The sequence below is a fragment of the Erigeron canadensis genome, chromosome 1 (genome assembly GCF_010389155.1).
Source record: "Erigeron canadensis isolate Cc75 chromosome 1, C_canadensis_v1, whole genome shotgun sequence".
In the NCBI taxonomy this organism is placed as follows: domain Eukaryota; kingdom Viridiplantae; phylum Streptophyta; class Magnoliopsida; order Asterales; family Asteraceae; genus Erigeron; species Erigeron canadensis.
In genome coordinates, this window is record NC_057761.1 from 44,020,495 (window position 1) to 44,047,134 (window position 26,640).

General features: G+C 32.5%; 4 protein-coding genes across 5 annotated transcripts; 3 read left to right on the forward strand and 1 right to left on the reverse strand.

Moving 5' to 3' along the window:
- The first annotated feature begins 2,952 nt into the window (after nucleotides 1-2,952).
- LOC122607343 (serine/threonine protein phosphatase 2A 57 kDa regulatory subunit B' theta isoform-like) lies at nucleotides 2,953-8,486 on the forward strand. Its single transcript, XM_043780300.1, has 2 exons — nucleotides 2,953-4,602; nucleotides 7,964-8,486. Exons 1-2 carry the CDS (start codon nucleotides 3,415-3,417, stop codon nucleotides 8,291-8,293), a joined length of 1,518 nt encoding a protein of 505 aa, XP_043636235.1. The 5' UTR covers nucleotides 2,953-3,414; the 3' UTR covers nucleotides 8,294-8,486.
- A 428-nt stretch (nucleotides 8,487-8,914) lies between these two features.
- LOC122607352 (protein HHL1, chloroplastic) lies at nucleotides 8,915-11,744 on the forward strand. Of its 2 annotated transcripts, XM_043780312.1 has the most exons (6): nucleotides 8,918-9,264; nucleotides 10,125-10,262; nucleotides 10,398-10,484; nucleotides 10,764-10,811; nucleotides 10,903-11,048; nucleotides 11,522-11,744. In XM_043780312.1, exons 1-6 carry the CDS (start codon nucleotides 8,989-8,991, stop codon nucleotides 11,532-11,534), a joined length of 708 nt encoding a protein of 235 aa, XP_043636247.1. In that variant the 5' UTR covers nucleotides 8,918-8,988; the 3' UTR covers nucleotides 11,535-11,744. The 2 variants fall into 2 exon arrangements, with proteins under 2 accessions (XP_043636255.1, XP_043636247.1); XM_043780320.1 differs by lacking the exon at nucleotides 11,522-11,744 and having other exon boundaries at nucleotides 8,915-9,264; nucleotides 10,903-11,052.
- An 81-nt stretch (nucleotides 11,745-11,825) lies between these two features.
- LOC122593154 (tryptamine 5-hydroxylase-like) lies at nucleotides 11,826-13,820 on the reverse strand. The gene is made up of 2 exons (XM_043765523.1): nucleotides 12,903-13,820; nucleotides 11,826-12,476 (listed from the first exon to the last, which is right to left on the reverse strand). The coding sequence occupies exons 1-2, from the start codon at nucleotides 13,794-13,796 to the stop codon at nucleotides 11,826-11,828; spliced, it is 1,545 nt and encodes a 514-aa protein (XP_043621458.1). The 5' UTR covers nucleotides 13,797-13,820.
- An 8,570-nt stretch (nucleotides 13,821-22,390) lies between these two features.
- Nucleotides 22,391-23,686, forward strand: LOC122593162 (MYB-like transcription factor ODO1). Its single transcript, XM_043765535.1, has 3 exons — nucleotides 22,391-22,547; nucleotides 22,638-22,767; nucleotides 23,284-23,686. Exons 1-3 carry the CDS (start codon nucleotides 22,400-22,402, stop codon nucleotides 23,684-23,686), a joined length of 681 nt encoding a protein of 226 aa, XP_043621470.1. The 5' UTR covers nucleotides 22,391-22,399.
- Nucleotides 23,687-26,640: the final 2,954 nt, after the last annotated feature.

Sequence of the window (26,640 nt, forward strand, 5' to 3'; positions counted from 1 at the left end):
TGGAATATGTTTACATTTCTAAGCTTTCATATTTGAATTATATATATATGTATATGTATTTCAATTTTAAAAGTTTGGATAAACGTAATATTTGATAATGAAGTTGTTGGGATGGGATCTCCAATACTTATTATAACCTATTAAATAGATCAAAAAGTTTATCATTTTAAGATAAAAAAATGCAAGGTATTCTTACATTTTTATATGTTTGACATTTAGCATTTGTCGCAAGTGTTTCCAGACGAAGATACACGCCCTTACTCGAATTTTTGTATAAATTATTAAGTTTCTTGAGGTTGACTTTGAAAATTTGGCATCAATTCACACGCCCGAAGATAATTGAAGAACAATTGTACTTTGATAGTTTGATCCCTTAATAATGTAATTTGCATATATAAGTCCTCCTAACTAACAAAGATAACCTCTTTAAATATGTCTGGGTATTCGTTAGACCTTATTTTAGTATCATCTCTTTAATTAATATCGTTTGGCCGTGATTTAGTTGTGTTTTTTTATGTTCGTGTGCTGCTGTAGATTGGTTGTTCACACAAATTTATAAAAAGAAGATTTAGCCCAACTGGACATAATGCCCTTTATGTCTTTCATCCAAATATTGGTTACGGGTTCAAAACCTTTGAAATACATATTGAGAAGTTCTTACCAATGAGGTAGGGCATGAAGGTTTTCTCTAGCATTTAGTTGGTTTCTTCCAGAACGATAGTGAGACTTCCACCGCCAGTCATGCCCTCAGATTGACTGTGCTGGTGACGTGGTCGATCTCTACCGGATGATGAAGAGGCATACCGCTGAGTCCAATCACCACTGCTGTTTTAAAAAAAAAAACTTAAAATACAATAAAGTTGAGTATTTGAATTTTTAAATAGTGGATGCCAATATCCGAATATGAATCAAAAAGTTAGATATTTGAAGTTTGGGGATATCCAAGTTTTTGAATAAAATTGGATCTGATTACGGGTTCAGATACTAATAATTTTGAACACCTCTAGTGTTTCGGGTATGAAAACTTCAACGAAAATCGCAACTAAAAATTATTTAAAAAAATTATTATTTTTATTTTTGAAAAGTTGGATACCCTTTATTGATCAAGAAAAAGTTATATACACAAATCAACAAAGTTGGATAACTTTTTATGCGCTATTCTCTATTTTCAATTATGTATATTTGCACTTTTGAAATCACGTTGCAAAAACACGATTTCTACATAGTTATACAAAATCAACCAAGAAAATTGACTAGTACATCTATTACCTTCATTACTCATAAGTATGACAAAGTATTATTTTTTTTGCAAAACAAACTAACTTTTAAATTCTCATATGGAAAATTGTAAAGACACACTCTTATCTTCTTATAATTTACAAAAATGTGCAGCACTTCAACGTGAGTTTCTATTTTCAAGTCTTTTTTCATACATATACCCTTAACAATGAAGTAAACAGTTGTATAATGTGCATAAATTATTGTGTATTACTTCATCCGTCCCACTAAAGTTGTCCACTTTTAAATTTTCAAAGTCAAACTCTACGAACTTTGACCATATATATTTTTAGTTGTGTTATATAATAGTTGATGAAAGCTATACCAATGAAACACACATCTAAAACACAATCAATCCATATAATTTTCATCAAATATTACATAACACAAACAAAAATATTTATAGTCAAAGTTCGTAAAGTTTGACCTTGAAAAAAAATAAATTGAACAAGTTTAGTGGGACGGAGGGAGTATATTATAAATTATAAAATAAAATATATTCAGGAGAAAGAAAATGGAATTAGGATCCCCTTTCATAACCTAACTCTTACACTGTATTCTCGAGTTTTTATTAAAAGAAAAAATAAAGAAGATTGGATAGGGAAAGAAAGAATAAATAATTACATAAAAAAGAGGCATTCTCGAGTTGAAAGAAAAGAAAAGAAAGTTGATGTTAAATGTATTCTTGAGTTAGAAGGGAAAGAAAAGAAATGATAAAAAGATATAATTTTACATTTATAGCCTTGTAATAATTAAAACCTTTATATAAGTTTGAGGAGTACAATAATAATTTCACTACTTTTCCTTCCAAATCTTGCCAAAAGTGACAAGAAAGTTTTGGGATTAAAACATCCTATTTTTCTCTTTCTTTCCCTTCCCTTTCTTTTAAAACAAAAACTCAAGAATACAAAAACTAAAAGTTTTTTACCCTTTATTTTTTTATCTCTTCAAAATAAAACTCAAGAATGTACTTTTAGTGAGTTGTGACCTACTAAATATGGTTTTACGATTGACTTACTCTTAAAGAAAAAGTAAAACCATTAATTTATACGAGTATGTCTCTAAAATTATTTTATTATCTTAAATTATATCACTAGCAAAAATAGAAAATGCAAGTCAAGAAATACCAACCTAGAAAATAGGGACTTTGTCACGTAAAAACATAAAATAAAATAAAATAAAATAAAATAAAATAAAATAATACTCGTATATAGAAAAAAAAGGTAAGAATAATTCGAAGGGCGGCCTAGTCTCTTTTGTTAGGTGGATTTCCAATTTTCTTTCTTACATAATAAAATCCCCAATTTTTTTCTGTCCAGAAACCCTTTTTTTCGGTTCTTCTTTATCCAAAATTTCCAAACTTTATTACACAATTTTTGACACTTTTTTTCTTTTTAGTTATTCTATTTTGCTAAAAAGAAAGTGTGTGTGAAAAAAAAAAGTAAAGCAGGATTCTTGTGGTGTGGTGAGCATACTTTATATCTATCTGTCAACTCCCATTAGATATATATATAGAGAAGCTATTTCTTTACTATAAAAAAACCTTTTATATTTATTTAGAGTTTTGTTCAGTAGACTTGTAAGTACCAAGATTGTTAAATTCCCAAGTGTTTTTTTTTTTTTTTTTTGTGTTCCAATCAGCAGCTACAATCTTTTCCTCTTAGGGTTTGATCCATACCAAAAAAGTATATATATATATTATATAACTTATTTGGGGAATCTTGAAAAGAGGCTAAGATTTGTTAAAGTTGCTAGTAGCTTTATTGTGTTTTGATCAAAAGTTACAATCTTTCCCATTGTAGGTTTGATCCATAATAATAATAATAAAAAATCTCTTATGTGGGAAATCTTGAAAAAAGTGGCATTAATGGTGTTTGGGGGAGTTTGCTTGAGTTTGATTCAAATTAGTGGTTTTCTGATGTATAGTTCTGATATCTTTTTGTGTCTTTGGTGTGCTATATGTTAGAATTTGTAAAAGGTGTTTGCTTTATTACTTATTTTGTGACATTTTTTTTTGTGTTTTCATGATGGGGCTGTAGATTTTTTTTTTTTTTGATGATTTGGATTAGAATTGGAGTTGGGCTTCTGGGTTTTTCAAAATTTCTTAGCTGATTATTGAAAGTTGAAATTCAAGATATGATCAAGCAGATACTTAGTAAGGTTTCAAGGAAACAGTCAAAATCGTCGAAAAATCAAGATTTTTCAGGTACTCAAAGTTCTAATATAACTTCTTCTAGTTCAAAAAGAAGTGATTTATCAAGTGGGAATTCAAGAAAGCTTGTGAATTCTGACATTTCAGCTCCCTTGAACACTCGGTTCAATCCGAATGAAAAGAATTTTCGAAATGGTGGTCCTGTAAGTGTTTCTTATGAAGCTTTACCTAGTTTTAGAGATGTTCCAAGCAGTGAAAAGCAGAATTTGTTCATAAAGAAAGTTATGTTGTGTTCTGTAATCTTTGATTTCACTGACCCAACAAGAAACCTCAAAGAAAAAGAGATAAAGCGACAAACTTTATTAGAATTAGTCGATTTTGTGGCTTCTAATAATGTTAAGTTCACAGAACCGGTGATGCAAGAGTTTGTGAAAATGGTGTCTGCTAACTTGTTTAGAGAACTTACTCCACAACCCCGGGATACCAAAGTTTTGGAATCGTATGATTTAGAAGAAGAGGAGCCATCAATGGATCCATCGTGGCCCCATTTGCAAATCGTTTACGAGCTTTTACTTAGGTTTATTGCATCACCAGAAGCTGATGCAAAAATAGCTAAAAAGTTCATTGATCATTACTTTGTCCTCAAGTTGTTAGATATGTTTGATTCTGAAGATCCTAGAGAACGGGAGTATTTAAAGACGATTCTTCATAGAGTTTATGGTAAATTTATGGTTCATCGGCCTTTCATTAGGAAATCTATCAACAATATTTTTTATAGATTTGTTCTTGAGACTGAAAAGCATAACGGGATTGCTGAACTTTTGGAGATCTTGGGAAGTATTATTAACGGGTTTGCTTTGCCTTTGAAGGAAGAACATAAATTGTTTCTTTCTAGGTCTTTGATCCCGTTACATAAACCGAAGTGTCTAGCAATGTATCATCAGCAGTTATCATATTGTATAACGCAGTTTGTTGAAAAAGATTGCAAATTGGCGGATATGGTGATTAGGGGTTTGTTGAAGTATTGGCCGGTTACAAATAGTTCAAAAGAAATCATGTTTTTAGGTGAGTTGGAAGAGGTTCTTGAAGCAACACAACAACCGGAATTTCATCGCTGTATGGTGCCTTTGTTTAAGCAAATCTCCCGTTGCTTGAACAGTTTACATTTTCAGGTAACTTATCATCCTTTAGAGCATCATTATTTTTTTTCTTTCAACATAGAGTTGTTGATGAATTGCTAAACTTAATTATTTGATGATACGATATTTTTGGCACTCCATCTAACTAACATGATTTTGTTTGTGTGTCACCAATGCTTTTAATGTGGTTTCGTGATTTGCCTATATCTATATTGTTGATAGAATTTCAGTTTAAATTCGTGATCGATGAGGCAAACTAATATCTTATTTCATTTAGGACGTGTTTAGACTTTAGATGTATTTTTGTGGTCATTAACATAAAATATCATGGCTCTTGATCTGTGTTTGATAGTAGCCTAGGGTGTTCATAAAAATGGCCGAATGAGATAAAAATGGGTAGTTGGATAAGTGTTAATACGTTAATTGTTTCACTCGTTTGTCAATAATAAGAAATCATTAACCACTTTGGCTGCCTTATTAAGTTGTTCTTCTGTGTATATTAGACAGTCCGAGTTTATATATGATTTTAGTTTGTTAATATCTTAAGTTTTATATCTAGATGGGTTGGTAAGCATTCAAATTTTTTGGAGCATAACTAAGGTGCGATCCCTTCTAGTGCAGATATTTATTTTTATATCATATAGATAGCCCTCTGCGGTTCTGCCTACCCACAACGTATGGAGCAAGTAATATTCATGCCCGCCGTCCCCCGCCCCAGGTCCATTTTTTTAGGGGTGTACCAAATTTATATCTAGAAAACCGAAAAGCCCAAAGTTTTGCCAGGGGCCATGGGACTTGAATCCTGAGGACCGGCCCTGGGTATTTGCGTCAATTGCTGAGTTGACCTGTGTTCAATTGTTGGTTTTTACTTTCTGAAATTGTCAGTGTTATATTTTTTAAAGCAGCCTTTGCTTCTTTGGCCGGGGTTTATGCTTAAAACCCCCCGAACCTGGTCATGAACACCCTAGTAAATATTCGATATTTCCATAACCTTATTAGTTAGTTCTTTTTATAAATGAGATTCAGATAACGGTATCAAAGGCGGAACTTCATTGGGGCAGGGAGGGGTTCCCGCCCCCCCAAACATCTACTTTTGTAATGCTATATCTATATCTATACTATATTATAAAGCAGATTCCTTCCAGATTTTCAACATTGAGTTGAAATTTTCAATATTGAGTTTAAGTACATCCCCAAAATACCCCCTCTCATCTATTCTATATTATCTAAAATAACTATAATACCCTTTCTCTCTCCTCAAATCTCAACCAATCATCTTTTTTCTCTCTCCTCCATAAATCATTTATTCCTCCAATTCATTCAAAATCTTTTATCTCAAAAACCGTACATCGATAAATTATAAGAATTGTATGGGTGTTCTTAAAATTTCATGCTCTTTCATTAGAGATGTCATTCGATATATACTTTCGACAAATTTTTAAATCCGAGGGCGGAGCCCGTACGGCTAAGGCATTTGACTATCATACTCTATCACATATCAACTCCTATAACCTATCATACTCTATGACCTAGGTATCACCCCACCATCTCACCGCCGCAACGTGCGGGTACTTGCTCTCGTATATAATTATTCTTGATTTAATAACCAAACATTTGTTAGATTAGTTGGTCAGCGAGCTGCATGTAAATTTTTTGAGATGTAGCAGGCGTGGGTTCAAATCCCTTTAGCAGCATAGCATCTTTTAATTAATTTTAAGAATCCTCGTTGTCATCTGTCACTTGATATTTTTTTTTCTTTGGATCTTTTATTGTTTTATTAATATAAGTTTAATAAACATTAACACAGATAGGTATATATGCAATCGCAAAATAGTCAGAATGCTCACAACTTCAAGTAAAGCTTTACACACAACTTCACATGTTAATTGATTTTAGCCCTCCCAAAGAAAACAGTCAAGTTCCGCCACTGAACGGTATCCATATATGTTCTGCTTTTTTAATAATGTTAATCGGGCTATATATCCAACACCTGATCTCATTACTATAATTGATTCGTATAGTTATTGCTCTAATAATACTAAAGGTTATTAACTTATACTATACATATTGCATGAAATTGGAAAGGGGATGAAGAAGTAAGCTATTAAAATGATCTCTTAAAATTTGTTCAGCACACTTCGTGTTTGACAGTTAGTCTGGCCATCCTATTGGTATTATCATCTATCCTTTTCATATAATGCGGGGTCCTGTTAACTTCATGTTAATTAGGTTGTAAATATCGCTTTTCGGTATCGTCTCGGTCGACCGCCGATAAGCGATATATCGGGGATTTATCGGGAATATATCGGATTTATCGGGGATATATCGGTAATATATCATCTCGGTCGACCACCAATAAGCGATATATCGGGGATATATCGGCCGAGATAACCGAGATTTACAACCATGTGAATGTTAAATGGGCTGGGACCCATAAGGTGAAGAATAGAGGATATTGGTATACGCTTCTATTCGTTTGCACCATTTGTTATTTATATTTGTGGGTCATGTCTTCATTTTTCTTAAGGTAACTTAAATATGAAATATTTAAGGTAAAAGGACCTCTAGGGTGAGTTATTAATGATCAAAACAAATACTTTGAATTATGTTACATGAACATGGCAAAGCCGACATAAGAGAATCTTGGAGCTATCTAGATGGCTCATGTTTTCATTTTATTGCTAAAACTGATGGTTCTTTAGACAATAACCAAACTCCCTATCTATCACGAGTCTTAAATTCTTTTGCTATTGGCATTGAAGATTATACATAGATAATGGTATAACATCCTCAAATATCACGAAGAAACCGTTGAAGGTTGTTCTTGAAAGAAAAGACAGAAGAGGTTGATGCTCTTTGGCGGTTGGGTTGGAGGGAAGATTACCAACACGCACATCCATACATTAGCATGTATGAACTTCCTACTTCATTAATATTTGTCAATTCTGACATTAAGGATTATATCTCAAATAAATCGTCAAGGGTTGTTCTTATAATAAGATTGTACCTTTTCGATTTATGTTATTTTGTTGACTAGTAAATTTGGATTTACTTATAGTCGTAGATGAATTCTTAATGTAAATAACTTATCTACCCCAAATAACTCATTTACCACAAATGACCAAATATCTAAGTTTTTTGATTGATGTTCTCTTGTTGAAAGATAAATTAGGCATTTCCTTGTAATCATGCTAGAATCTCTCAAATAATTCGTTTACTACAAATAAACCAAGATCAAAGTTTTTTGATTGATGTTGTCATGATGAGTGTATATCTAGTATTTCCTCGTTATTATGTATAAATTCTTCCCCAAATACTTGTTCCCAGACCTGTTGAAGATGTCTTGAATATCGGCGATCACTTATTTTAATTTTTTTTTCCCTCTAATTTTCAGGTTGCAGAAAGAGTTCTATTCTTTTGGAACAATGATCACATTGAGAGTTTGATCCGACAAAATCGCAAGGTAATACTTCCCATAATCTTTCCTGCTCTTGAAAGAAATGGCCGATACCATTGGAATCAAGCCGTGCATAGTTTGACTTTAAATGTTCGGAAGATCTTCTTTGACCTTGATCCTGAATTGTTCAACGAGTGTTTACTAAATTTTCAAGAAGAAGAGGCAAAGGAAGAAAAGATCAAAGCTAGGCGTGAATCCACCTGGAAACGATTAGAAGAAATTGCAGCAGATAAAGTTTCAAGTAATGAAGCTGTTCTTGTGAATTAGGAATCGGGTTAGGTTTGCCCAAAACATTGGTTAAAAGTTCAAGCTTTTGTAATCCTATATGGAAAAGCTACAAGTTTGTTGTAAATTTTTGGTTGTTTTCATGTTTTAGGACACAACAGGTATGTTAATTTTAGTATCATAAACCAGCTAAAGCAATGCATTTTAATCAAGCTTCTGGCTTTTATGTTGGTTACCCTTTTTGTGTTTTTTTTCCCTCAAAGAGTTTTGATTAGTGTTGGAACTTGAAACTATTGGGTTATAATTTTTACAAATAACGGCTAAAAGAAATTTTTTTTTTCTTGTTAACAACAAAACTTAAGTACATCCAATTTATTTTTTTAATGGGTTTTATGATTCAATACTATATAATGGTATATAAGGACCTTATTTCAAGTTCTATACAAAATAGAATAAGACTTCCGGCCTTCAAAACATTAAAGTTGTAAGGATGTTAACTACTCGATCCAACCGGTTAAAACTTAGTTTTTGATTAATGTAATGTTTTTTGGATCAAAACTTAGTTTTTGATTAATGTAATGTTTTTTAAAAAGTGCAAGTTGAGTTCTTTGATCCTTCCACGTGTGTTGTATATATACTACATATATATGTAAAAAAGTTCCATGGTTGTTTTGTGGATAAGAAAAAACACCACGAAGTATCTCATTTCCAGACCAAACAAAGATAAACGCACAACAATGGAAGTTTGTATGTCCCTAAAATCACACTCAGTGTTGCTTGTCAACTCTAAGAATGTTAATGATTCACACTTGGTCAGACACTCTTTTAGCTCTTCTTCTTCATCACAACAGTTTGATGGAAAAGAAAAGAGTAAAAGAAGATTGATGATGGTGGTTGAAGCAAAAGGAAAAAAGGGGATGCAAGCTCGACAGTTTCAAAGGCCAATGCCTGCAATGCCTAAGATTGAAGATGATGGAAACCCAAGATTTGTTATTTTCATCCGTATGGCTAATGTTAGTTTTCTTCTTCCTTTCTTTCTTTTCTTATTATTTTTATAATAATCCACTTGAATTCAATTCATTTCGGTTAGTTCGTTATTCAAGTTAGAGATCTTTAAAGTCATAGTTAGTTTTAGACACCATATACTTGTATTGTATTCATGAATTTAGCATATATCAACTCTTTACTATGTAAGAATAAGCTGGCCTGGTTGTTATCATCTCGACATCCTCACAAAGAGGGCTCATGTTTGAATCTCGCTAGGTACTGTAACATCTTGGGGTGGCCAGGGAAGGGTTGGGAAACAGTATCGGGGATACCCTGGTTAGGCCGCTCATATTCGAGTCAAAATGACCTCCCTGAATAGGGAAAGCCTCATCCGTTTAAGTAAGGTATTGGGTATTTGATCAACATATAAGTAGGAGAGCAATTTTATATATAAAATTAATGGATTATAAGCATATTGATATAGTCGGCTTGTGTCAGTTATGCAATATCCTAACATGTATACCATCGTTAGTACGTTTAGCTACTAGAACTGAAAGAGGAATTACAGTTAAACTTTTCATTTGGTTTGAATTTTGTCCTAAAACATGTCAAATATGAAAATGCTCAGAAAAGATGAAAACCCCTTTGATGTGGTCGGTTTATAGGTTCATATTGTTTTCCTTTTGGCTTTTCTTTTTTTTTGATGGAAGTCGTTTCAGTTGATGATTAATAGGTGGCCTGATTGAAAAGGTTTAGTGTTTGTGTGCGGGTGTTTTGATTATCTACAACGAACTTTCATTTCACTTTTTTTCCTATAATGACCCTCGATGAGACTTCTATACTATGATGTATGCAAAATTTGAGGTTCTCTAGTACACTTTTGCAGGTTTATCTGTGGTACCCTGTTAGTATCGTAGCAGGTGGAACAACAGCAAAGATCTTGCTTGCAGGCAAAGATAACTTTGTCGGGAAATACATTTACAAAGACACTCTATCGAAAAATCTGGCAGGAGTGATATACAAGGTAAGCTCTACATTACCAAGATCTTATTGTTATTACCAATTCTATTGCTAAATATTAACCAGATGTGTTTTGCCCTTGCACGATATCAATAAGTTTATTTATCTGATCTTCCCCTCGTTTTTGTAACTTGAATAGGATGAGAAGGAAGTTCAGAAGACAGCAATTAGACAACATCGTGTGTTACGCAATGCAACAGAATTCAGATATGGCTACAAAATTGTGGTACGTTCTTGTTACCTTTATGATAGAACTCAAAGTTCATGAATCTCTTTTGATGCTTCAATTGGATACCAATTGCTTGAATGCATTGAGTCTATTATGTAACTAGTCGTATAAGAAATCAGAAGTTTGAGCACATTTTATGCTGTGTTGGTACTAATAACTTCCATCTTTGTTAAGTTGCTTTATATCTAGTAAAACCAATACACCACTCTGGGATTGGAGGTATTTGTTACAATTTCATTCCAAAATTGTCATCAACGTTTATTGGAAATTATGCAGGAAGGTACAAACATAAGAGCAGCACTTGGAAGCAATGATGTAATTGAGGTATCTATGTTGTAGATCATGCAGCCATGTTGTATTAAACAAAATTTCTTACATATTTGTAATCTAAGAGTTTAAAACCTGACGTTTTCAGCTTCCAACCAAAGCCGAACTGAAAACGGTGCTTGATAAAGTTGTAGATTTCTTTGGGGAGGCCAAAGAGTCATTTGGAAAATTGACTGATCTAAGCTCAACAGCAGATACCGAGCCTGAGGAAACCACAAAAGACACTAAACCCAAGTAAGTTTTGTATTTATTTTAAAACTGAAAGTTTGAAACAAATTTTTCCATAAGGCAAATTGGCAATAATACATATACCAACATCAGAGCCTCAGAGGTGGCAAGCAAGCTCGGTCGGGTAACCGGTCAAAATGGGTAACTTCTGTATTGTGGGTCTGGTTACCCCGCCATCACTTTTTTGTCCATTTTATAGACTTTCCTATTATATATCATGCGTCACATATGTTTAAAAAAGCCATAACATTACAATAGTAATCTTTTTTCATTGATAAAGTAGTTTAGTTGCTTGTCTATAATAGTTACACTTTGGCCATCTTTCAAAATGTTTAACCTGTCGTCATTTGAGTCATTTCCTTTTTGGTTAGCTCTTTCGGTTTGACATATTAGAGATAAAAGAAAACCCTAATTAACCCATTTATAACTTATAAGTTAATGGTTTAAAATTTCCACTTCTAACCACCGGTCATCAACAGGGTCAAAAGCTGAATGTGAAGGAGGAAGAGGGATATGCTGATTTACCATACTCACTTACAAGCAAAATACATAATGAGGTTTTCCACGCTAAAATTTACTGCAAATTTTTGCTTTAAATCTTTGTTAAATAGAGTGATGTTTGCAAGTTATTGTCAATAGTACATAATCTCTGTTATCTTTAAAATGATTATTGCATTCATACAAAATCAGTATTTTTTTTAATGCATTATTACATTAACTAAACAAAACAGACACTAAACTAGTGTTAGGACACCAGACCATTACAAACAGAACTGCTAATGTTTATGTAGGCGAAAATCTAGTTCCATCTTTCTCGATCCCGTAGTTTGTGTTTTTTATAGGCAAAAGTTTCAGAGCGGTGTTTTTCCTAGTAGCCAACCCAAAAATCTCTCCTAAATCAACATCATCAGGTCCAATACCATTCGGGAGTTCCCAGTCAAAGTGGTACAAAAGTCGAGCCAAAGCTAGCTCGATAGTAGCCAATCCAAACGCGAAACCTGGACAACCTCGTCTCCCACCCCCAAATGGTAAAAACCGAAAATCTTGACCTCTAAAGTCAACCTCTTCCTTCATGAACCTCTCAGGATTATAGGCCAAAGGATTCTCCCACGAGTTCGGGTCACGTCCTATTGCATAAGTATTGATCAAGACTCGGGTTTTTGCGGGTATGTCATACCCTTGTAGAGTGCAACTTTGCATCGATTCTCGTGGCACAAGAAGTGGGACTGAAGGGTGCAGTCGCATAGTTTCTTTGATTACAGCTTTTATATAGTGAACGTTGTGCAGGTCACTCTCTTCAACCTCATCTTTTCTGTTTGCTATGCCTCGGATTTCATCCTGTGCTTTCTTCATCACTTCTGGGTGTCTTGCTAGCTCTGTCATTGTCCATTCTAGGGTTGCTGATGTAGTGTCTGTACCTGCTACAAACATGTCCTGTACAAATAATGTTGCATTAAATTATAGCAACTGATGCACTAGGTACAGATAGTGTTATAAGAAGTGGGGATAACCAAAAATTAGGGGTGGCAAGATGGGTGGGGCTGGCCAGGTTGGGTAACAGGTCCACACTCCACACAGCTTGGGGGTTTAGGTCGAAATGAGTCTATAGTTTACTATGAGCTAGGACCACTAGAAACCTTGGTGGATGCTCTAAAAGACTTTGGGCTACTTTCAACCCTTTTGACCCATTCCTCTCTTCTATGATTTCTGGTGATTTTTGACCCATTAGAGATAAAACAGAACCCATATTGACCCATCTACAGGTAATCAGATCACAATTGCCATATATATCAAAAACCACTTAATTGTATTACTGGTCAAATTATTTCTTGAATTATGCTTAGATCAGGTAAGATGTACCAGAACAAGTGCCTTAAGGTTATCATCTGTGATGGGCACTTCGAGATCGTGCTGTTGTTGAACACGAAGCAAAACATCAACAAAGTCTTCATTTCCAGCTGATTCTTCTTTATTTTTATTATGATCATCTATAATATCATCACAAACCTCCCTCAGTTCTTTCAAAGTCTTCACCATCCTCCTTTTCGACCCACTCACCACGTTGACCCATTCCCACTCTGGATAAAAATCACCTAAGCAAAAGCCCGCAAATAACGCTTGAGTTTCAGTCAGAATACCCACCAAATCTTTTCCCTTTTTAGACTCATCTCGAAGAAATCGTTTCCCAAAAGCAACTCGACATAGCATGTCATTAGCTAGCTTAAAGAACAAGTCACTCATGTCAGTCTCGAGCCCAGCCCGGATTGACACAGCTTGAACCAAGCGGGTCACTTCCTCGTCTCTAATGACTTGGAAAGAGTTGACCCGCTTGGGACTCAACAATTCAGTAACACAAATTTTCCGGGCTTGGCGCCAATACGGCCCATATTGTGAAAACGTGACATCTGAACACCCAAACGATAGGTATTGAGCAGAAACAAGTTGTGGCCGATTAGAAAACACGTGATCATTGGTTTTAAGAATGAGTTCAGCGAGTTGGGCTGATGATACAACAATTGTAGGGACTTGACCAAGTTTAAGGTAGATAATCGGGCCAAGTTGGTCAGCTAAACAAGCAAAGGATTGGTGAGGCATGTCGGTCACGAGGTGAAGATGACCGATGATGGGCAGTTTGGGTGGTGATGGTGGGAAATGGGTGGCCGGAGTTGAGATTTTCCGGCGTTGGAGCATGTAGGCAAGGGTGACAAAAGACACAAGGGACATGGTCAAAACTACAAGGGCAAAATGGTCCATTTGTGTTGTTTTTACTAAGAATAGATGTTGTTGTGGGTTGTTTATATCAACGTTGGGAGGATGCATTTTGATGGTTGGATGTTGGACCTTTTGCAGTTACTGTTCAGCTGTATTTATCAACGTGGCATTGACTTAAGTTTTTATTGAACAAACGAGATATGTCACCCGGGCGTTGCCCCGGTACATTATATTTGTTGTGTTCCATACGATGTAAAATTTTAAAACATGCTTCTAGAAACATTATATAGTTCGAAAAAGTTAGTTGCTATTAATATTTTAATAAATAAGATATTATAAATTACAGAAATTTGATACTATAATTTCAAAGATTTTAAGAAATTAAGTTCTAAAAAATAATAAATATAAAAGTATAAATTTTAAAACAAATACACAAAATAATAATACAAACATAATTAAAACTAATTTAAAAAATCATTGCAAATGGAAAGTGAAACGAAGAATAATTATAGTATTAAAACATCAACCAAAATAAAATTGAAAAATAATAAGTATTACAAATAAATATTAGGAGAAGATTACGTTTATATGTTTGAAGCGTATCCAATACTATTACGTGTATATATATTATGTTATAGTTCACTTGTAATAAGATGAAATAACCTTAAAAATGTAAAAACTTAACAAATGATAGTATCTAAAGAAAATAAGCCATCTTTGTAAACAAAATTAAATAATTTAAAAGATCAAAACATAAGGTCAAAACACATTAAATATGTCAAGCCCAAAATTAAAAAACTATAAAGAGGTCCAAAATATGAAGTTGACCCGTTAGTCAAGCCAAAAATTAAGAAACTAAGAATGCGTGTAATCAAGAACATGAAAATAGATTAAAAGAAAATAAAAGTTGCCCGTTAGAATGCGTGTAATCAAGAACATGAAAATAGATTAAAAGAAAATAAAAGTTGCCCGTTATTATTTTTGCACGCAAATCGGGGCGTTGTCCTGAAAAATATAATGATGTGTAAAAATATGTTAAATAAAGTCGGTGATACATATAATGGTAAACATATATTAGAAAAGCATATTATAAAGCGAAAAAGTAAATTAAGTAGAGTAAAAAATCATGCAAAAATTTACATTAAAGTTGACCCTCATGTTCTATCTAAAATACATATTATTTCCGTCCCATGGTTTGTGACCCATTCACTACTCAAATTTGTTAACTGAGTATTAGTACTCAACTTTGTTAGCCGAGTATTAGGAACTGTCGCTCATTTTAGTGTAGCTAGTAGCTCTTAAACTGTCATATACTACATTACTATGCATGTATAATTTATTTATGATAGTCAAAAACTAAAAATTGTTAACTGAAAAAAATATAGATATACAAGCAAACTTGACTCTTGAAGCCGCAGATACTGAACGACTTGATTATCATTGGAACCAACAAAGATTTGATTACAGAATCCATAAGAAAATAAAACGATTACATTGAAACATAAAATAGGGTTTTGAACGGTAAGAAACTTTAGCTGCTCAAGGTGTATGCTACAGTGGCCAAGAAGACTATTTATACATCAACCCTAAATGAATTTACAGAAATGGTCCCTTCACAATTAGTCACCTAGAAAGGGACCCTAAAAAAACATAGATGTAGAAAACGGCAACATTAGTCCTTCTTGTATCTTCAAGCATGCACCTGTAGGCCAAACTTATCCATGCAAGAAACTTGACTAGCAATCCTCATCTACATATTAATCCTGCGTAAAACATACCAAGTTAATTCACAATTGATTTGTTATTTCAACATTAACTAATGTTAATAAAAGAAATCGTTAAAAATACAATATGTTTCATCAAAACTGAAAAAAAAAAAAAACCACACACAAAAAAACCCATAATGTCATGCTTCACTTTTGTAAACCTTCACATGTCTTCCAATCCAACCACCTCACTTCATACCTGCCCATTGTTCATCAACAACACCCATTCCATTTTTCAGATATAATGATACACATATGCAGATCCTTAATATTATAAACCTACTATATGTTTAAGAAAAAAAAAAAAAAAGGAAGCCTATTGTCATCTCTTCTACACCACTCTATCTCTCTCCACCTTCACCAAATGTCCAAATGGTATAATCTCAGGTCCCCTCCCTTCTCTTTATCTCTGTGTGAAAAAACCGAAAAAGCTATATATTTGTGTTGATGATTTTTGCAAGTAAAACTTCTTTTTCCACCAGAAATTTTAATTTCTAGTTGATTAAGCAAGAAGTTCTCCAACGCGTGACGTATGGGCGCATAGATATGTAGAGCGGAAAGTTGTCCTGTTGGTGGGTTTTCCTCAATATTGAATTGTGAGTTTCGTGAATTGCAGGTTTCCGATGAGACGATTGTTACCATGAAAACCACTTGAACATGACGGTGGTGGTATAACGGTGATGGTGGTGGTGGAAACGATGATGTTGGTATCGGCTCATAATTGTTGTTATTTTTCGTTTATTCATATGTGTATGTATCTTATGCTCCTGAACTGTATGTATATATATTTTGGAGTTAATTGCATAAATCGTCCTTGTGATTTACCAAAATTCGTGGTTTACATCTCTCTCAAGAATTTTTAGTGTTTTTCATCCTTCTCACAATAATTTTTAGCGATTTACGTCCTTTTTATTAACGCAGTTAGTTTCTTCCCGTTAAAAAGATGCACGTGCCGCCCACATGAGAACCGTTTCGTCTTTTTGCTTATCACAGGGACGTTTTCTACCAACTAAAATCTCTATATATTTTTTTGACTTTCTCATTTTCACACATAATTTATTTCCCTTTTTTTTTTCTTTCTCTTTCCCCCCATTTCTTATAAACTCTAAATTAATCCCTTTTCATATCATCAAAAGTTATGGTGATTTGTTCATCATGTGAATCTCCTTCCATTATACGCACATCATGGACACCAAATAATCCAGAAAGAAGGTCTACTGCTGTTCAAGAAATGTTAGTTTGGTTTTTTCAATTTTATTGATAATTAATCATGAACATATTTTCGTGTTTTTGATGTTCATGGATGGATTATTCGGGGATAGGGATCAAGATGTTGATTCATTTGTTGGCATGACCCATCAATGTGTTCAAGGGCTGTTGAAGTTATACCCGGTTTGCTACGGTCAATAAATCGAAATGGGTTGGATTGAATATATTGTTTGTTCGTATATTCCATATAGTTGCCATTGTGAAATATAGATTTATAAACCCTAATATTTCATTGATTGATTTCAGTGAGTTGGAGATGCTGCAATCGTTGGGGGGTTTTGAAGATGAAATGGTGTTTGGGTTAATGAAATTTATTTGGTTATTAGGGTTTGATTTATATTTATGTGGGTAAATTTGGGTTTAATGAAAATAAAACAATCGATGCCAGAAAACGTCAATGTGATGAGCAAAAAGACGAAAAAGTCCTCGCGTGGACGGCACGTGTAGCCTTTTAACGACAAGAAGGTAACTGCGTTAATAAAAAGGACGTAAATCGCTAAAAATTCTTGTGGCAGGGATGAAAAACACTAAAATTTATTGAGAGGGACGTAAGCCGCAAATTTTGGTAAACCACAGGGATGTTTTATGCAATTAACTCTATATTTTTTATGTATATACAATGCTTTGGAAGTAGTACTTTATGCATAAGTTTTTGGAATGTTACGAAGACAAAGGTGAAGAAATGAAGAAGATAAACCAAGGGTAAAAAGTAATTTCAGTACCAGTTCCATTATCAGGACAAAAAAACACTGAATTCGGGTGTTAAATGTAAAACAAAAAAGTTATGTGGTGAAAGTATAAAAACCCAAAAATGCACTGTAATTTGCACGAATTTCGATAGCTTTGTTTTTAATATATATTATAATGGCATATATGTTTCTATGCATTTTGATTAGTTGTAAACTGAGTTACGAGTTGTCTTAACGATATCTTTAAACTTGAATTACAAATAGCATATGTGCCATTCATTAACCGTTCATTTCGTCACTTATAAAAAAATATTGTCATGTTAGCGTCATCTTTTAACCTCTATCTCTTATATTTTTATTATAACCAATCACTTTCTAATTGGACGTCACATTTCCCCTGTTAAAAATCAATATACTACGTACTTCATTAGTAAAATACAGATACATGAAAAGAAAGAACAGTACATTTAACAAAATGAATATTGCTAAAAGAAGATATATTACAAAAAACATGTAAATTGATATTGCGGTTATAGTCTGTTAGTGGGGGATAACTAAATCTATTACTCCACTTTTCTTTATTCATTTTTATGTTCCTAGTGTGGTAAATAAAAGTTGTCGTAAAATATAATTGTGATTAGGGTAAATTGATAGATTTTATAGTAGTGTTTAAGAGGGTAAAAAAAGAGTCGTCTAGCTTGCGCTACTCCTTTCTCTTTCTCGATATAGTCCCCTGGAAATAGAAATGAGCTAGAGCTCCCAGTCCTTAGAAAGGTAACTTATTTGCCCGTAACCACCACTTACCGATCCAGTAATCCCCTTCCAACAACCGATGGGGCATAATGGTTTCACCTTTGGGGATCCGTGATCATCTTTTCCATCGCCAAACCGTTATAGATAGTCTATTTGATAACACCGATTGACCTTAGAACAATTAAAAGAACTTTTTTCTTTTGGGTAAATTGATGTGATAAGTTGATAACTGATAATAAGAAAACTTATGAACTTGATGTCATCATACGATGTGACATTTACATTAGATGTGCCGTATCGAATTGTATAAATGGACTCAAAACTAATTCAAGAAGGGTGTTACAACAAGAATTGATATTAATTTTTATTTTTTTTCTGTTTATAAATGTATTATAGTTGTGCATTATTGTGATATATTTATCAAAATTGATGGTATAATATTCCACATGCAATTTATGACGATAATACATATATTTTATTTATTTATTGTGAAATATATTAAAATTCAGATTATAGCTAATTTTCATGTGAACTTCCTTTTGGAATTTGGATGCAATTTTCTGGTTCAACTTATCTCCATTTCAAATAGTAGTGATGTTACCTTTACGAATAAATCTAAGGGAAGGTGCTCTGGTCCTCTTTGGCTGAAAAAAACTAAAATAAAACAATGTGAAGTTACATGAATTTGGATATTTATCCTACTAACTTATTATGTTTACATAAAGTAACTCAATCATTTGCAGAATATTCTTTTGATGACAATAAACTTTTGCATCCATAAATATATATCTTTTATTTTTTATATATTTTTTCTATTTAAATTTGTGCTATATAGAATCTGTTTAGTTAGATAGTTTGTTTTATGTGTTAGGTAAATAACCGTTTAAAGTTTAAACTAAATGACTTTTATTCAAAATCCAACTTTAATTTTAAGTTGTAGAAAACTGGATCTGGATATGTGGATTTTGGTGTCACTCGTAATTCGTAAAATAGTACTCTCTCCGTCTTGATTTTAATTGTCCTATTTTGACTGGTTAATTACGATTTTGACCGTAAATATTTTTATTTGTGTTATATATTAGTTGATGAAAGTTATATCAATAAAAAGTACGTTTTAAACTCAATCAATTCATATATGTTATATCAAGTGTTAAATATCACAAACAAAGGTATTTACGGTTAAAGTTGAAAGAAAAAGACTCAAAAAATCAAATTATGATACTTAATATGGGAGGGGGAGTAATAGACTAATAGTAAGTTAGTAACTGGTTTTTCGATTAAATAGCATATATGCAGTATGCTGGGTTTGGTGCTTGTGGATCAAAGGTCTCGTGTGCTCTTGGATTTCAAGGCCCGTTTATGGGTTTTTTGGTTCACGGCCTTTTATCTACAATCCTCTGTCTTTTTTTTTTTTTTTATGCAATCCAGTTTTTTCTAATGATTTTTTTAAAAATCTTTTATTATACTAAATTACAGTTGTTCTAATAACTTATCGATCAATCATAATGTTCAATTTCTTAAAGTTGACTTTTGGTTTCAATTTTGACTTTAATTTATATTTTTTTGTTTTCCATAACAAAGTTACACTTTTTACCCAATAATTTTAATATAATAATTAATAATAATATCTAATATATATATATATATATATATGATGGGGAAGTACACCACCAGATTTTGACTGTACACCACTAAATATGTTATACAGTATTGTACTGTACAACACTTTAAAGCACATTTGGTGATGTACGGTCAATAACAGGTGGTGTACATATCATCTCCCATATCTGATAGAATAATCGTTAATCTTTATCCAATATATATTAGTTGACTTTGATTTACATTTTTTTTTGTTTTTCATCACAAATTTACACTTTTTACCCAATAATTTAATTTAATATAATATATACGAGTAGATAATTATAGCTAATATATATTCGATAGAATAATAGTTGAAATTTATCCAATAAAAACTGATATATATCGAATAACATAATACTAATATATATATATATATATATCCAATAATATGTTATATCATATAGATATATCTTACATCTATTAAAAATAATAAATTATTTCCGATAGTGTAAAATTAGAATGTAATACACCATGTATAATAATAAAACAAATAAAATAATAGTGACCAATTATGATTTTTTAATGTTCGAATATCACTAAGTATGTCACCATCTACAACTTTGATAGACATATTATATTTTATAAATCTAATATTAATAACCTTGTAAGCCCCGTGTATTACACATGGGCCTAAAATCTAGTGACATATTATATTCCATATATAATAAAAGAGAAAAATGATTGATAGACTAAAACATAAATTTAAAGATATACATGTCCAATGTCTTGGATTTTTGACATATGTATTATGATTTTTCTCTCTTTTGATCTTTACTATTCATCATGCAATGTGTCATTATCTTACTCCTAAGTTTTTTTAGGCAAAATAATTAGGCCTATTAATTTTTCTCATATTTTTCTATTGTTAATGAATCATATGTTTAATTTTTTATACACATTTTTTTATTAGATCTATATGACCGTGCATGTTAATGATAGATAAGTACATAACCGATGATTTGTAGTGACTACCTAAAATATAAAAGTTCGTAAGTATTACTATTAATTATAATAAGCTATTTTTTAATTTATATCATTTATAAACGCACCAATTACTATGATATGTCCGAATAAACTTAATATATAGGGTGTTATTTAATGATAATAATAAAAAAGATTAAACAAGGTTACGAACATAAACAATTACAATCATTCGATTAACTCTTCCTGATATTACATTTTTCTTATGTATATCCTGATAAAATTCAATGAACTAGAGTTCAAAAAATTTAATAAAAATCCACTACCAAAAGATACATATAAAATTCAATGAATTAGGAGTGGGCTTGAACCATGCGCGGCCTAATAGTTTATTTTCTTCAATGATTAGCTATCAAATTAAATAAGAGTTTAGCAAATAAAGGCTCACATAAAGGAATATTGGCATATAAAATTTGCATAAAAAGCCTACCAAACCTAAAGAAATACAAAAGGTTGCTCCCCATTAAACAAACTTGACAGCCATAAGGGGACCTTATCCATTATTTTATCACCATTTTATATACAAAAAGATTGAAGATACTAACATTAAAAAGAAGCAAAAGGTGACCGAAGTTAGACCCGTGAGGTTGCATTCAATTTTGGCTCAACCTCAAATAACTCAACATGGTAAAGGCGAGTAATGTGCTTTTTAAACAAGGACTCCTCGAACCATATTCCACAATCTTTTTAACAACGTACAATACTAACGTGAGAATACTCATTTTAAGATGAAACTGGTTTACGATAATCCCTATTTAAACTAACGGAAGTTAGTGTCAGGACTACATTTTCTCTTGTGTATAATAGTAAAGGAACGTCTATTCATACATCATACACCTCACTTTTCTTATAACAAAAACAGTATGTACATCATGTATAAGTCTATATTTGACGTATAGTGATTAGGCGACCACCTATACGCCAAGTAGTATTTTGACGACCACCCTATAATCCAAATATAGGCCTATATATACGTGACGCATAAGATTTGTTTATCGATATAGAGGTGTTTTCCTAGCAACAATTATTAATCTCTAAGAGAGAGATATGAAATTATATGTTATCATACTTGCCATATTATAATTTCTTGTTTGAACTTAATATGTCAATCAACTAATATCAATATTATAGATGCAAAGTTTTTCTAAGCTTTTTAAATCAAATGAATCCCAACTTGACTTCTTCTTGGTCTATTCTTAATCATAGTTAAAGCCAAGGAACTCATGTCTTATTTACTTGTTGATTACTTTTTTGGACAACAATGATTGATCATATAAACAAAAGATAATGAATCTTTAGTGATAAAGGTTGGTGCTTTATTTCTTACTCAATCATGAGTTGTGATAGTTGGCAGAATCTTTGCTTTCAAATTAGTATGCAAACGTCGACACACAAGTTTCTATTCCTGCCCTTTATTGTTTTCATAACAAGGTTTTTTTTCCGTCTCAAGTATATATAAATACATACACACATACATCAAACCTTTACTTTATCTATCCCTCTTTTTACTCATTGTTACATTAAGCATTTTCTAGTTAATTTGTTGATGCAATTAACCAAGATGGGAAGACAACCATGTTGTGATAAAAATGGATTAAGAAGAGGGCCATGGACCATTGAAGAAGATCATAAGCTCATGACCTTTATCCTCAACAATGGTATTCAATGTTGGCGTCTCGTTCCGAAGCTTGCAGGTTCGTTCTTCATGATCAAGTTTTTCTTCAAGAGATGACTAATGTTGGTGGTTTTTCTAGTTAGGTTACTAATTTTTGTGTGTATTGTAGGATTGATGAGATGTGGTAAGAGTTGTAGGCTAAGATGGATTAATTATCTAAGACCCGACCTCAAAAGAGGCGCGTTTACAGAAGCCGAAGAAGATATGATCATTCAACTTCATTCTCGACTTGGAAATAGGTAATAATCCTTGCAAAATGCTGTCATGTACCACTTTTTGGTAGTTGAGAGGACATAGCCATATCTTATTGTGTTCATCGATCTGTTATTAACTAACGAGTACGTAATAACTAATACGGAGTGATACATATGACTATTTGGTAGGCTTTTAAGAGGTGTCAAGTGTACCAAACCTCCTCTTTGCGCGCATGAATTCACAGAAAGTAACTATAAAAAGTCATTCTTTTTATCTCTTTAAAACTTAACCATTGATCAGTATAAGATTTTTAATTAACCGACATATCAAATTTATCACTTTTTCACTACTAAATCAACTTTTCATATATATGAATTTGGTACAAAGTTCTCAAAATATACAGAAAAAAGTGGCAACAAGGGTATATATATAGAGAGAGATATTGTCGAACCATGTAGATATATATTGCTTATGATATTATTTTCATGCAATTATTATTGTATTGTACGTGCAACTAATTACCACGTACTATTCTATTATGATTCTTTCTTTTGTAATAGATGGTCGAAAATAGCAGCGCAATTTCCAGGTCGTACTGATAATGAGATCAAGAATCACTGGAATACCCGGATCAAGAAGAAGATGAAATACTTGGGATTAGACCCTCGTACGCACCATCCAATCGAGCAACATCATAATTTGGACCCGACTGTCAACATACAAAATGACGAATCCACTTCTTCATATAATACTTTTAACAATCACACGATCAAAGAAGAAAACGTTAACATCTTAAACGATAAAACTCCAACGATAGAAGATATTGGAGTGATGATGATGTCCCATGATCATCCACTTGAATCTTGTAGCACTTCTTTTGAGCTAGAATTCCCACAAAATTGGATTGATAGCCCAGGATTCCAATGGGATGCCTTCAATGATCCAGGATTGGGTTTTCATTGATTTCCAATAATTTGTAATTTCTACCTTTTACAAGGGTTAACCATGTAATTTAATTATTTAAAACCAAAATTACTTGGGTTACACTTTGTGTATTGTTTAAATTGATTTGTACATTTATCTGCATTTTGCTCATCTAATTTTGATGTTTAGTCAATTTTGATGCATTTTACTATGTGTTAAGCACTGCTACACTCTAAGAGAGACGGATCAGAAAATTGAGTTAATTGGCATGCCAGGGAAAAAGAACAATTTCTAGCTTAAAATTTCAAAAGGGTTTATGAAACAAAAACATGATAATATACATAAATTATATATATACTAAAAACCTATGCAAGTGTACAAGTACTTTATGCGTGAAATGTACAAACCTTTAAAACACATACTATTAACCAAATTTCGTTTTAACCCCTAAAATTTCAATTTTTTAACTTTTTACCCCACATCAAAGTTTTCCCTTTCATTTATGACTTTTCATGACACTAAACTTTTAGGTTCTCATGTTTTCATCAAACAACTTTCACATAGTTACGGGTTTACTTTTAAAAATTTGGTTTTTTATTATTTTCATTTAAGTACTTTATGCGTGGAATGTACAAGCTTTAACGTTATGCGTAGAATGTACAAGTTCTTATAACACATAATAAGTTTTACCATTTTTCATTTTAACCTCCTAAACTTTCTATTATTTAACTTTTGCCCAATATTAAAGTTTTCATTTTTATTTTCTTGACACTGAATTTATGGGTTCTCATGTTTTCATCAAATAACTTTCAAACGGTTACGATTTTACTTTTTAAACATTTGGTTTTAACTATTTTCATCCATTTTTTTTATATATAACGTTTTTAAATTTACCTCACATCAAATTTTTCATTTTTATTTTCTTTACACTAAATGTTTGGATTCTCATTTATAATATACTAAAAAGCTATATGAATGTACAAGTACGTTATGTGTAGAACGTACAACTATACAAGTTTTCTATCTTTTAACTTTAGCCTCACGTTAAAGTTTTCGATTTTATTTTCTTGATACTAAATTTTTGGATTCTCATGATTTCATTAAATAACTTTCACATGGTTACGATTTTACTTTTTAAACATTTGGTTTTAACTATTTTCATCCATCTTTTTTATATATAACGTTTTTAAATTTGCCTCACATCAAAGTTTTCATTTTTATTTTCTTGACACTAAATATTTGCATTCTCATTTATAATATATTAAAAAGCTATATGAATGTACAAGTACATTATGTGTGGAACGTACAACTGTACAAGTTTTCTATCTTTTAACTTTTGCCCCACATTAAAGTTTTCGATTTTATTTTCTTGATACTAAATTTTTGGATTCACATGTTTTCATCAAATAACTTTCACATGGTTACGATTTTATTTTTAAACATTTGGTTTTGACTATTTTTATTCGTCTTTTTATATACATAGCGTTTTTAAATTTGCCCCACATCAAAGTTTTTGGTTTTATTTTCTTGACACTGAATTTTGGGATTCTCATGTTTTCATTAAATAACTTTCACATGGTTACGATTTTACTTTTTTCGTGTAGAAAGCTTATCCCACGGCAACGCGCGGGTACTATAGCTAGTATTACACTAAAAACTTTTAAGGCGTCGAGTGCGGTTGCCTCCGATATTTACAATGCGGATCCGCCCATTGATCTGTAACTCGTTACAATTTTTGTTTTTTCATAATTGTTAAGATCTAAATTAATTATTCTTTTATATTTGTCAAATGAAATATGGAATTAATTCAAACAAAACTATAACTTGATACCTAAACAACTCAATCTGCCTAGATATTGATGATTTTAGGAAAGTAATAAACTTACATCATTTGGTTTTATTTTCTTGACCTGCCTAGATTTGATTTTATTAGTTTATCGAAGCCTACGCAGTGTATATGAATTTTATATAAAGCAAAACCTTGGAAAGTTCATCCAAGTATTACCATAAAACGCACAACGCTACGGCCTCTCGGAACCTACGCAATGTACGCAAAAAAAAAAAAACACTAAAATAACCTTGAACTTTTCCAAGGGCCATTGTAAAATAGCATACAAGCACATAGGTATACTAACAGAACGCAAATGAGATATCAGCAAGACATTCCATAAAACACATTTCATAAAACGCAAATAGAGATTGTTTTAAAGCTGCGATACACATACTGCAGCCTACGAAGAGAGAGTAAAGTAATGTGCAAAGCCAACAGAGGCTGGTTACAGACAATGTAAAAATAAATTACTCAAGACACAAATTAACCAACAAAGTTCATTGATTTTGAGTAGCATGACCGGAAGGAGTAGAGGATGAGGCAGCCTGGGTGGTCGCGGAAGCTCCGGGAGCAGGAGTAGAGAGAATTTCTGCAGCAGAAAGTTTTGAATCGGAAGCAAGCACGTTTAGATACTCGAAACGCTTATCGGCAAATTTCTTGGCTGCATCTTTTAAGGCCGCATAACTCCCTCTCTGATATCCCTTGATCCGTGTGATGTCCTGATCCGGAACTTTAGTTTTAACCGTCATAAGAGCCTTGTTAAAACCAACCGCCATAGCACTACCTTGTACAGCTCCCATCTCCCTAGCAAACTCTCCGCTGGATCGGAGCCTATCAAATATGGAAGGGATTCCCCTAATAAGTTCCGCCTTGTCCGCCTTTAGCTTTTCAATCTCCTCATTTTTGTCCTGAATGGTGTGACTAAGATCTCTTTCAACCCTCCTGTGAGCCTCGATTTCAAGATTCAGATTCTCCACCTTCGCCTTCTCCTTGCACAAACTTTCATCAATTTTTCCTTTTTCTTCCAAAAGAGCATCGTATCTATTCCGATGCGCCGTAACCTCTTGTTCAGCCATTTGTACTTGGTTTTTAAGGAGCACGTTATCAGCCTCCATATCGGCCCATTTTTGGGGTTGAAGATCTGGATCTTTAAGCTCTAGCT